At 63.3% G+C, this 13,375-nt stretch overlaps 1 protein-coding gene across 1 annotated transcript; it reads right to left on the bottom strand.

The window, feature by feature from the left end:
• Positions 1 to 1,715: 1,715 nt before the first annotated feature.
• On the bottom strand, positions 1,716 to 3,408 carry Cebpb (CCAAT enhancer binding protein beta). The gene has a single exon (XM_069989981.1). It carries the CDS (start codon positions 3,104 to 3,106, stop codon positions 2,063 to 2,065), a length of 1,044 nt encoding a protein of 347 aa, XP_069846082.1. The 5' UTR covers positions 3,107 to 3,408; the 3' UTR covers positions 1,716 to 2,062.
• Between the last annotated feature and the right edge of the window lie 9,967 nt (positions 3,409 to 13,375).

The raw sequence follows: 13,375 nt of genomic DNA, 5'->3' as shown, positions 1-13,375 counted from the left end.
GGGTCGGCCCTGCTGCCTGCCTCGGGCTCACGGCCAGGCGCCAGGCCAGACTGCAGCGCCCAGCACCCGGCCCAGCGCTGGGGGGGGGGGCTGGGGGTGTGCGGGAAGGCCAAGGTGGGGAGAGCCGGTGTCAGAGGTCAGCTGCACATCCCAGAACTCTCCCTGGGGGTGTGGGGAGCAGACGGAGCCCTGGCCTTGAGCTGAAGCCTCGCTTCTGGAACCCCACACTGTTCTCTGGGAAAGGGCACTGCCTGCCTGGGGTAAAGGGGTGCAGAGGCGGGACGACCCCCCCCAGCCCCCACTCTGCCCTGGAGAGGAAAATCCCGGGGGCAGAGGAGCTCAGTGCTGGCGCTCACCGCTGGGCCAGAGGACGGGCCTGGCCAGCCGTCCAGGGCTGGGAGGACTCCAGGCTGGGGAACGGGAGGCTGCCCGGCCTCGTCAGTCACCTGCCCCCTGCGCCGGCAGCCCCACCCCTCCAGGGGAGGCAGGGGACAGCGTCCCCGGTTCCCACACAAGTTTTGTTGTCCTTTCACAGGGCTGAGAATGGCACCCGGGACCTTGGCACCTACGAGGCAGGTGCGGAGGCCTGAGCAGCGCCCCTGGCCTGAGCTCTCCCCGTTCTCCAGCCATCCCAGTGGCTGCCCGAGACTCCAGGCCGCCCCTGGGCCCTGGCGCGCCGCTCTGTGTTGCCTGGCAAGGGGAACCCATCCAGTGTCCTGGCCACCGAGACCTGCCAACCACAGCCGCCGCTGGGCACCCACCTCCCCCAGGGTCGTCCCGGGCTGAGCTGGGAAGGCCTGGGTTTAGCAGACAGCCGGGGTGAGCGAGCGTGAGTGAGCCCTCCAACACTCACCCCACTGGGAGCGAGGGTGCCAGATGCCAGCAACCAGCAACACATAACAGCAGAGCAAAGGCTTATGTAACTGACACCTGTGGCATGCAGGCGCCGCTGGCCGTGAATCACTCGGGGTGCTGCCCGGGATGGGGGGTGCAGCGAAGAGGACCCGCAAGGAGGACGGGGGCACCGGGAGCAGGGAAGGGGAGCTGGCCCCTGTGGACAGCCAGGACCAAGTTCAAGGCCAGCCTCAGCCGCTTTTGACTTAGATCGGGCCAGACCCCAATGGGATGGGGGTGGGGTGTCCAGCCCAAGAGACGGAGAAGAAATGTGGGGACCCCCTTCCGGCCTCTACCCCCTGCACTGGCCGGGTCTCTTGGCTGGCTGGACAGAGACGTGCGCACACGCACGCACACAGACAGACAGACACACACACACACACACACACACACACACATGCTGCTTTTAAACACCTGACCCCTCGCGTCCCGGGAGCGTCTGCCTGGCTCGGGACCCCAACCCCGCCTTGCCTTCCTCCCGGGTCCGAGGCCGGCGGGGTTGACCGGCGCGGCCCAGGCCGGGCCCGGGGGGGTGGGGGGTCCCGGGCGAGGACCCGGCCCGAGCAGCCGCGGCAGAGGCGGGGCGGGGAAGCAAAAGCAAAAGCAAAACACCACCGAGCCAAGCCCGCGGCGGGCCGGGCCGGGCCTCGGGGAGCGGCCTCCGGGAGCCGGGCCGAGCCGGGCCGGGCCGAGCGGGGCCCGGAGGCCCGCGGCGCCCCAAGCCTCGCCCCCCGTCCTGGAAGGAAGTTTGTCGGCGGCGGCGGCGCTGGGGACGCGCGGCAGCACACACACGCGCGTCTGCTCGTAGAAAGAGACGTCTTTATATGATACAAAAACCGCGCGGCCGGCGCGGGCCGGGGCCGGGGCCGGGGCCGGGGCCGGGGCCAGGGCGCGCGGGCGGGCGGGCGCGCGGGCGGCCGCGGTTACACGTGGGTTGCGTCAGACCCGGCGCCCGATGGCGTCACCGCGCCCGGCGGGCCGAGGGGGGTCCGGCCGGGGAAGGAGGGGGGGCCTCGGCGGGGGGCGGCGGCGTCACCCGGCCCCCCTCGCCTCACACGCGCGCGGCCGCGGACCGACCCCCCCCGCGGGGACCCCCCCCCCCCACCCCACCCCGGGCCGGCGCGCGGCCGGCGAGTCCGGGCCCGGGCGGGCGGGCGCGCGCGCGGCGCTAGCAGTGTCCCGAGGAGGCGAGCAGGGGCTCGGGCAGCTGCTTGAACAAGTTCCGCAGGGTGCTGAGCTCGCGCGACAGCTGCTCCACCTTCTTCTGCAGCCGCTCGTTCTCGGCCGTGAGCTCCAGGACCTTGTGCTGCGTCTCCAGGTTGCGCATCTTGGCCTTGTCGCGGCTCTTGCGCACGGCGATGTTGTTGCGCTCGCGCCGGATCTTGTACTCGTCGCTGTGCTTGTCCACCGCCTTCTTGGCCTTGCCCTTGGCGGCGGCGGGCGGCGCGGCGGGCGGCGCGGCGGCGGCGGGCGCCCCGGGGAAGCAGGCGGCGGCGGCGGCGGCGGGCGGCGCCTTGGCCTCGGCGGGGCTCGGCGTGCCGGGCGGGCTGGACGACGACGACGTGGACAGGCTGCCGCTGCTGCCGCTCGGCACGGCCTGGTAGCCCAGGTAGGCGCGCAGGGCGTAGGGGAAGGCCGCCATGCCCGCGCCGGGCGCCGCGGCCTCGTCCTTGCGCTTGCAGTCCGCGGGCTCGAAGCCCGGCTCCGCCTTGAGCTCGGCGGGCGGCGGCGGCGGCGGCGGGGGCGGCGGCGGCGGCAGCGGCGCGAAGCAGCCGGGGTGCAGCGCGCCCTTGGCGGCGCCCAGGCGGCCGAGGCTCACGTAGCCGAAGTCGGCCGCGCGCTTGGCGCCCTTGCCGCCGCCGTAGTCGTCGGAGAAGAGGTCGGAGAGGAAGTCGTGGTGCGGCCCCGCGGGCGCGGCGGGCGCGGCGGCGGCGGCGGCGGCGTCGAAGGCGTCGGGGCCGGGGCCCAGCGGCTCCAGGTAGGGGCTGAAGTCGATGGCGCGCTCGTGCTCGCCGATGCTGCCCGGCTCGCCGGCGCGGGCGGCGGGGGGCGCGGGGCCGCCGGGGGCCGCCGGGGCCGGCTTGCCGCCGAGCGCTGCAGCCAAGCCGTCGGCCTCGTAGTAGAAGTTGGCCACGTCCATGGGCCTAAAGGCGGGCGGCGGCGGCGGCGGGAGGCGGCGGCATGCCGGGTCCCAGGCCGCCAGGCGTTGCATGAACGCGGGCGCCGGCTCGGGGGCCCCGAGCGGCCCGGCCCGGCCCGGCCCGCGGGCGGCGCGGCCTCGGCCGGCGCGGCTCGGGCTGGGGGCTCGGGGAGGTGGGCGGCTGGGGCTCCGGGCTCCGGGCGGGCGGCGGGGGCCGCGGCGGTGCGGGGCTGGCGGGGTCTCGCGGTCCCGGGCGCGGCTCTGACTCGCTAAAGTTTCTCCCGAGCCCGGTTATTTATAAGGCGGCGCCTGGCAACCGCGCGTCACGGCCCGAGGCCGCCCCTGCCCCTCCCGCGGCCGGGAGCGCGCCCGCCGCGGCGCCCGGGACCCCGAGCGGGGGGCGGCGGGGCGGCGGCCTCGCGCCCCGGGGTCCCGGCCGGCCCGGGGGGAAGGGGGCGGCCCCGCGCGGCCCCCCCCCCCGGCCCGCCCCCGGCCCGGCCCGGGATTGGGAAGCCGAGGGGGCGGCGCCGCCCCGCCCCCGGGCCGCCCCTTCTGGGCGCGCGGCGTCGGCGGGCCGGGGAGGCGGGCGGGGCGCGCGGGGCGCGGGGCGGGGCGCGGGCGGGCAGAGCGCGGCGCCTTCCCCGCCCCGCCGCGGCCGCCGCCCGCCCCCTGCCGGTCGGAAGGCGCTCGCCGCGGAGCCCCGGGGACGCGGCCGCCGTGCGACGCGGGCCCGGGCGCGGGGAGGCCGGCCCGGCCTCCGCTCGGCCACGCCCCCTCCCGCCCACCCCGGCCGGGGCTGAGTGACCGCGGGCGGGCGCGTGGCCTCGCTGGGCTTCCCGGGGCGCCGTCCCCACCGCGCACGGTCCCCAGGCGGACGTGCTCAGACCTTGCGGGTTCGGAGACGTGACGGCCCCGGGAGGCCCCGCCGGGAGAGGCCCCGCGGAGCCTTGCGCACGGCCCCACCCCACGCCCGTCCCACGGAAAAGCCGCCGGCCCCCCTAGCCCTCTTCGCCGGCCCCAGGCCCCCACAGCTTGGTCTGCTTGGGGCTCTGCGTTTGGGGGCGCCGCCCCCTACGGCCCTTCTCCTCCGTCCCCCTGCTGGATGGGCGGGGGACCAGGCCGGCCTCCGTGGCCCGCTGTGCCGGCCGGGCTGCCCGGGGCTGACCCCCGGCCCACTGAACCCAGCCCTGGCCCCAGAGGCCTGCAGACGTTGCTCAACCTTGGGTGTTATCTGCTGAGCTGGGGTGACCTCCGCCCCCAAGAACTGGAGAAATGACATCTCCGTGCGCCCTTGGGGCTGGGGGCGGGGAGGGACGGGAGACACTGGCCCGGCCAGCCGCCTCTCCCGGCAGCCTCCGGGCCGGGGAGGGACCAAGGCCCAGAGAGGTGGGACAGCGTCCCCAGGGCCACCCAGCCAGGCCCTCCTTCAAAGTAGGGCTCCTTGGGGCCCCTGGCCCCACTGCCGGTCAGCCATCGTTCTCCAAAGGCCTCCCTCTACCTCAGTTTCCCCCCATCTGTGCACCATGGGGGCCATTGTCACTCAGGCAGTGGAAGTCCAGGGCCGGTGGCTGCTGTTCTACACCAGCACCCCCAGCCCCCCACCTCTGACAGCCCCCACCTCCCCCGGTCCCCTACCTCCCCTGGCTCAGCCGCATCCTCCTCTGAGAAGCCCTCCCTGACTGCACATGGGAAGCCCGGCTGGTTCCTTCACAGCTCTCAGCTCACCCTCCCTCCCTCCCTCCCTCCCTCCCTCCCTCCCTCCCTCCCTCCCTCCCCAGGTCTCAGCTGGGGCCTCCTGTCCGCCCGATGCGGGGAGGGGTCTCTTCATCTCCTGACCTGCTCCCCACACCTAGAACAGGGTCCGGCCCACGGAGATGTCCAGTGAATACCAGCCCTGTGAGTTCAGGAGGGGCCTCTCAGCCCGGCCCTGGGCCCTCAGGCAAGCCCGCCATCCGCCCTGAGCCTCAGAGCCCCCCCCCCAGCCTTGAGAGCTGTAGGGGTGCTGTGTGTCCCCCCACCCTCTCTGAACACGTGGTCTATTAGCACAAGCTCCTGGCGCTGCGCGGGATGTGATCCTGTGCCTCTGCTTTCCGGATAAAGACGCCCAAGGCTCGCTGCACCCCATCTTCATGAAGGAAAAGCTGAGGCCTGGGGAGCGGTGACCTGGGACACGCCGTGGGTGGAGGGCGGGCTTTGTTTTTGTCACTGCCCCCGCCAGGGTGGCCTGGTGCCAGCCCTCCTTCCCGTCTCCGCGCAGGGCAGGCCCTGCCCGCTGCCCAGGCCAGCGCCGGCCCAGCCCAGGGGCCTCCGGTCCCTCCTGGCTTCCAGCCAGCATGGGGTCCTCTTTTGGGGTTCGTAGGGGCTCACTGGAGTTTTCAGTTGACCTCCCAGGGAGAGTGGAACCGGCTGCTTGTCCCTACCCATGTACCGCAGGGGAAATTGAGGCCCATGCCCCGGAGCCAGGAGTGGCCTCCAAGGTGGAGAAGACACCATGGTGGTGGGACCAGAAGTCAGACTGCCGGGGGAACAGGAACTGGAGGCCGGTGGCGGGTTCTTCTGCAGGCTCCTCGCTGCGCCTCTGCGGCTGCTTTGCCCCTCCCGTGGCCCATGTCCCCGGTCTGACATGGGGGTCAGCTCCCTCATCCCCCCAGATACCCGGCCCTCACCTCACCGGCAAGCACCTGGGACCGCTGCGGCCTCGGGACTCCCCGAGATCCCGGCAGAATAACCCGGAGCCAGACTTAAAAACCAGCGCCCCGTTCCTGACATCAGAGATTTGCCCACCACACTGCCCCCCAGCTGCGTCCCCACCTCCAAATGTGCTCCATGGGGCGGGATCTCCGCTGCCGGCCTGGCAGAGGGAAACCTGGGGCTGGAAGAGTTAGGGGCAGCGGGCGGCAGTGAAAACTTGTCCGGGCCTGTGCTTCCACCGTGTGGCAGGATCTGGAACTGCAGGAGCGGCCTGGCCGCCTCCTTCGGTTAGAGGACCAAGCCCTGGAGGCCAGTGCTGCGGCTATGACAGATGTTTACAAGCCACAGAGGAGAACAGAAAACGTCCACAGAACAGACAGACGCCGCTCAGCGCTGGTCACGGAGTGGGGCTGTGACCTGGAGATACTCAGAGAAGGGGGCTGGCCCCTGCCCTCCGCTCAGTGGGTGAAGCCTGCGTCCTGAGTGATTCTGGAAACGGGAGGAGGCGCTCCTGGCCGGAGAGCAGCGCGGGAGGCCTGTGCACGTGACATTTACCTGAACACACAATCGCCTGGGGCCTGTGACCGGAGCCATCCCGGCAGGGGGCAGAGCCAGTGCAAGGGCCCTGGGGTGGGGGCATGACCCGCCCCGCAGCTATGTGTGGTGTAGAGGGAGAGTTGCACAAAATTGGGTCATAGAAACAGTGGGGCCGGCCTCACAGCAGGCTTGTGGGCCCCTGTGAAGACGCGTCCAGGACGCTGGAGCCACAGAGCTCTGAGCAGAGGAGACAGAACCTGACGGGCCCCGGTGGGACCCTGTGGCTGCCGTGGGGCCCGTGCAGAGGAGGTGGGGGGGGGGGAGGCTGTGGGGGGAGACTCCCGGGCGGCCGAGGAAGGGCACTCAGCTGGAGTGGATGTGGTCCAGTTCTGAACCTGTTTGAAGGTGGGTTGCTGATGAATCGGCCACCACGTGGAGCACTGAGCGTGGCCGGTGAATGATCAGCCGCAGCGCGGACGCCCGCTCTGTGGTCACATACAAGGACAAAGCACGGGGCCTCCAAAGCACACAGAGGAGAGTACATCGACACCAGCCTCCGCTGCCAGGGCCGGAGGCCAGAGCCTGGAAGTCCAAGGCCCGCCCGCGAGACACAGACAGACCCACCTCAAGGAGTAAAAATACAAGCCGGGCTCGAGTGGCTCCCGCCTGTCATCCCAGCTACTCAGGAGGCTGAGATCTGAGGATCGCGGTTCAAAGCCAGCCCGGGCAGGAAAGTCCATGAAACTTTTTTTTTTTTTTTTTGGTCAGTCGTGGGGCTTGAACTCTGGGCCTGGGCGCTGTCCCTCAGCTCTTCAGCTCAAGGCGAGCGCTCTACCACTTGAGCTACAGCGCCACTTCCGGTTTTCTGGTGGTTTATTGGAGATAGGAGTCTCACGGTCTCTCCTGCCCGGGCTGGCTTTGAACCGTGACCCTCAGATCTCAGCCTCCTGAGTAGCTAGGATTACAGGCGTGAGCCACCAGCGCCCCGCTGAAACTCTTTTTTTTTTTCCTCTCAGTCGTGGGTCTTGAACTCTGGCCCTGGGCCCTGGTCCTCAGCTCCAGGCTGGCGCTCCACCACTTGATTCACAGAGCCGGCTTTTTCTGTTTTTATGTGGTGCTGAGGAATTGAACCCAGGGCTTTGTGCTTGTGTGGCAAGCACTCTACCACTGAACCACCTTCCCAGCCCTGAAACTCTTATCTCCAATAAACCTCCAGAAAACTGGAAGTGGTGCTGTGGCTTAAGTGGTAGAGTACTCGCCTTGAGCCTTGAGCTGAAGAGCGCAGGGATGGCGCCCAGGCCCAGAGTTCAAGCCCCATGACCGACCAAAAACCAAACAAACAAAGCCAACTAAATGGACCGAGAAGTTGAAAGAGTTTTTCCCTGAGAGGCTGTTATCCCCTGAACGAGGGCTGCACCCGCCGGAGTGAATGCAGCCCCGCTCCCCCCAGGACAGACACCATGAAACAAACAAAAACAAAAAAATAAGTGTAAGAGCACGTGACGAAGTGGGAGGCCTTGTGCAGCCGCGGTGGGACTCCGTGCCGTGACTCAGCGAAGCTCCTCATGGGGCTGGGCGTGGTAGCTAACTCCCGTAATCCCAGCCTTGTGGTCCAAGGCTGGCCCTGGGCAAGGGAAAGAAGCCGGACATGAACGGACAAGTACTACCAGCAGCACTTCCATTGGGCCCCTGGGGTCATCGTGCTCAGTGGCAGACCTGGGAACTGCCTGGATGGGGTTGGGAAGGGGCGGTGGTGGGAGGGGGTCTGGGGTGCTGCAGGCTGCACTCAGAGCCTTGGAGCGGGGCGCTCCTCCCTGCCGGTAGCCAGCTCCGCGTTCTGGGTGTCAAGTACTCCATAAAGAAGGAAAAGCAGCCAGGCACCAGTGGCTCACACCTGTAATCCCAGCTACTCAGCAGAGAGCTGAGGACTGAGGATCAAATCCAGCCCAGACAGACCTGAGGAACTCATCTCCAGTTAACCATCAGAAAGCTGGTGGCTCATACCTGTAATCCTGAGATCTGAGGATCGCGGTTCAAAGCCAGCCTGAGTAGGAAAGTCCACTAGACTCTTATCTCCAATTAACTACCAGAAAAGTGGAAGTGGTGCTGTGGCTCACATGGTAGAGCCTTCGCCTTGAGCTGAAGAGCTGAGGGACAGCGCCAGGCCCAGAGTTCAAACCCCACAACCAACCAAAAAAAAGCTGGGCGTGGAGCTGTGTCTCAGGTGGTAGAGCACCAGCCTTGAATGAAGCAGGTCCTCCCGCATGCAGCAGCCCTGTGGAGGACACAGCAGAGTCCTGGGGCCCAGCCACCATGAAGGCCTGGAAGCTTCTCTAGTGCCAGCCACACACAGGCTGGCGTGGGATGGGACGGGGTGCCGGGACCCGGTCACCTCCAGCTGCGGTCAGGTGCGTGTGTCCCTGTCCTCCCCCCACCCCCATCACAGAGGGAGGCCACAGCCCCGCCCCGGGCCACACGGTGCCCAGCTCAGAAGGGCCCAGGGCTGGCTCGGCAGGCACATGCAACTTGGCCATGAACTTGAGCTGATGAAGAGCAATGCTTCTAGAACCATCTGCAAGACCTACCCTTGATTGAGAGCCAGTTGCAGGCCAGGGTGTGGGGTGCGGTCCCTGGGCGACCCCACCACCACAGTGGCACCGCACCCCAGCCCTGAGTGTGGGGGCTCCAGAGTGGCCATCAGGTTTGCTCGGGCTTCTGCGGGCCGGGCACCAGGCCACACCGGGGCCTCCCCATTCCCCCGCACGCTGCCTCTTCCTGGGCCCAGCTCTACCTCCCGCAGAGCACCGCAGCGGCCTTAGCTGGGGCGGGGGGGGGCGGTCAGGAGAGGGGTGCTCAAGCCCCGTGGGCCGGGCTGGGAGCCTCCCTGCCCCTGCCGCTCCACCGCCCCAGCGGCATGAGTCTGCCAGGACATGCGTGGCCGGCCCTGCCTGCGTCCTGTCCCCCCCTCCCATCCCCAGCTGGGGGCCAGAGCCCCCTGAGCCCTCTGAGCCCTCCTCCACAAGACCCCAACACGTGTGCAGAACGGGCTGAGGCAGGAGCAGAAGGGTGCTCAGTGACCTCAGGACCCCAACACACACGCTACACACAGCACATGTGACAGATATAGACACGCTACACACAGCACATGCGACAGATACACTACACACAGCACACACATGACAGACACGCTACACACAGCACACACATGACACAGACACGCTACACACAGCACACACATGACACTACACACAGCACATATGACACGCACTATACACAGCACACACATGACACTACACAGCACACATGACAGATGCACTACACAGCACATGTGATAGACACGCTACGCACAGCACACATGACACAGACACGCTACACACAGCACACATGACACAGACACTACACACAGCACACACATGACACTACACACAGCACACATGACACTACACAGAGCACACACATGACACATACATGCTATACACAGCACACACATGACACAGACACACTACACACAGCACACACATGACACACACCACACAGCACATGCGACAGATACACTACGCATAGCACACACATGACACAGACACGCTACACATAGCACATGCGACATACACTACACATAGCACACACATGACACACACTACACACAGCACACACATGACACTACACACAGCATACATGACAGATGCACTATGCACAGCACATGTGACACACTACACATAGCACACATGTGACAGACATGCTATACACAGCACATGACACACACTACACACAACACACACATGACAGAGACAATGCACAGCACACATGATACTGACATGCTATACACATGACATCAACACTACACATGCCACATACATGAAACAGACATACTACATACCACACACATGACATACACTACACATAGCACACATGACACAGACACACTACACGCAGCACACACGACACCGACACACCGCACACACAGCACATACATGCCACATTACACACACCACACATGGCACAGACACACTGTACATGGCACACACATGACACAGACATGCTACACACCATATGTGACAGACATACTACACACCACATGCTCATGACACAGACACCACACACATGACACAGCACACACATGACAGACACACTACACATAGCACTCACATGACACCCACTACACACAGCACACATGACAAAGATGCACTACACACCACACATGACAGACACTACACACAGCACACACATGACAAAGACACATTACATGCCACATGTGACAGATGCACGACACGCGGCACATACATGACACAGACACGCTACACACAGCCCATGCATGACACCGACACTACATGCGGCACATGTGACACACTACACACAGCACATACATGATACAGACATACTACAGCACATAGGACACCGACACACTACACACACATTACACACAGCACACATAACAGACACACTACACACAGCACACACAACACAGACACACTACTCACACATTACAGCACACACATGACACAGGCACACTACACACAGCACACACATGACACAGGCACACTACACACAGCACACATGACACAGGCACACTACACATAGCACACACATGACAGACACTACATACAGCACACATATGACACAAACATACTACATACAGCACACATGTGACACAGACACACTACACACAACACATATAACACTGCATACCATATGTGACGTGCACATGTTGCACTGTTACCTCTGACACATGGCATAGGCACACATCACATACACATGCTCTGCACAAAAACATGACAGGCACATGACACACATATGACACAGGTATGCACCAGACATTCACTACATACCTCATATGTGACATAGGCACATACCACACAGACAAGCTATATACAACACATGTAACAGCCACACATGACACCTGCTACGTATAACATGTGACATGGGCACACACCACAGACACATGCTACACAGCACACAGACATGTACTACATACCACACACTCGACACAGGCACATATCCTAAACATGCTACACACAACAGATATGATGCCTGCTACATGCATGTGATGCTGACACGCACTGCACACAAGCTACACATGTGACACACGCACCATACATGTGACATTGCCACACACCACACAGACAAGTGCTGCACACAACACAGACACTGCACACAACACATGACACACATACCACATACAATACAGAAACACAACACAGGTATATACCACACATGCACAACATATAACATAGACATGCTGCGTACAACACACATAATAGGCACATAATACAGGCACCCTACATGTATGCACACACCATACACATAGCAGGCACATACCACACAGATACTACATACAACACGCATAACACAAGCACACACACAAGATAAATACATAACACAGATACCTACCACACCGACACCCAGGCCCACGACACACTGCTAGACACAAAGACAGCACATCACAGACCCCACCACACAAGCACGCTAGCATAACACGCTCCCGGGCTGGGAAGGTGGCTCAGTGGCAGAGCGCTTGCCTTGCATGCCTCAAGCCCTGGGTTCGATTCCTCAGCACCACATAAGCAAAAAGAAAAAAAAAAAGCCGGGAGTGGCGCTGTGGCTCAAGTGGTAGAGCGCTAGCCTTGAGCTGAAGAGCTGAGGGACAGCGCCCAGGCCCAGAGTTCAGGCCCCACAACCGGACACAAAAACAAACAAACAAGCATAACACGCTCCTGGGGCTTGAACTCAGGCCTGTGCTCTTTCCCTCCAGGTGAGTCCTCTACCACTGGAGCCACAGTGCCACGTCCGGTTTTCCAGTGGTTTATTGGAGATAAGAGTCTCACGGACTTTCCTGCCTGGACTGGCTTTGAACCACGATCCTGGGATCCCAGCCTCCTGAGGAGCTAGGATGACACGCTCAGTTGGGCTCCTCATGGATGGCTGCAGTTCTCAGAGTTGCCACCAGGCGGCGCAGAGCCCTCTGACTCTGGCCTGCCTTGTCTCTGCCGTCCACCCCCAGAGCCAGCCCGTCCTCTGTCACTGGGCGCTGGCCTCCAGTGGGCACTGGCCGAGATTCACACTCCTTCATGCATTTTCCCCTGTCTCTTGCCCCCTGCACCCCATCTTTCCTCGCAGGCACAGAGGCAGCCCCTCTGTCCATGAACCTGCTTTTCCCCAGCCCCACCTACCATTTAACATGGACCAACCAGAGGAAGCACAACTTAGAATAAATTACCCCAGCATTTAGCCGCAGAAGACAACAGTGGTCCCCGTTCCTGCTGCCCCTCTCCTGGGGGTCAGGTGCTGGGGAGCAGCGTGGCCCTGAGACTCACCAAGGCAAACACCAGGCCTCCACTGCAGCCATAGTTTTCTGGAAAACTCTACCATATCCCTATTAAAATAGAATTGAGAGCCATGCCGCAGTAGCTCATGCCTATCATCCTAGCTACTAAGGGGGCTGAGAGCTGAGGATTGTGGTTCAAAGCCAGCTCGTGCAGCAAAGGCCATGAGATTCTTGTCTCAGGTTAACCACCATAAATGCCAGAAGTGAAGCTGTGGTTCTAGTGGTAGAGTTCTAACCTTGAGCCAAGGCCCTAACATTGAGCCCAAAGACCAGCACACACAATAATGACAGAATGAGTCACAAATGCAAATGACACATTTAATTATGCATTTTAGTAGTCATGTTTTAAAAGTGGGAAAAAAGTTGGCATTCACAATTGGTTATAACAGTTTAAAGCCAGCCTGGGCAGGAAAAGCCTTTGAGACTCCATCTCCAAAATACACCAGCAAATTGCTGGACTGGAGTCCTGACTCAAGTGGCAGAGCACCAGCTGGGCAAACACCCTTGGATTCAAATCCAGGTACTATTAAAAAGAAAAGTTGAAATTGAGTTTGAGTTCATGAAGCCACTAAACCTAAGGTTTTTCTTGCGATGAACACGCATGTCATGTGAGACATTTGAGAATCCCACACTGCCTTTGATATCCTGTGGGAATTCCACGCATTTCACTCCCACCTGGCTGCCACGTTTCGTGGGTGCTGCAGAGCTGTGTGTGGCCGTGGCTTCCGGGGTGGCGGCATCTGTGCCTGAGGCCGGGTCCTGGGCAGCCAGCCAGGCCCCATGCCTGCCAT

This window comes from Dipodomys merriami, unplaced genomic scaffold (genome assembly GCF_024711535.1).
Source record: "Dipodomys merriami isolate MVZ:Mamm:240054 unplaced genomic scaffold, mDipMer1.0.p SCAF_39, whole genome shotgun sequence".
Taxonomy (NCBI): domain Eukaryota; kingdom Metazoa; phylum Chordata; class Mammalia; order Rodentia; family Heteromyidae; genus Dipodomys; species Dipodomys merriami.
Note: the sequence above shows the minus strand (reverse complement) of the source record. Positions and strands in the feature narration are given on the sequence as shown.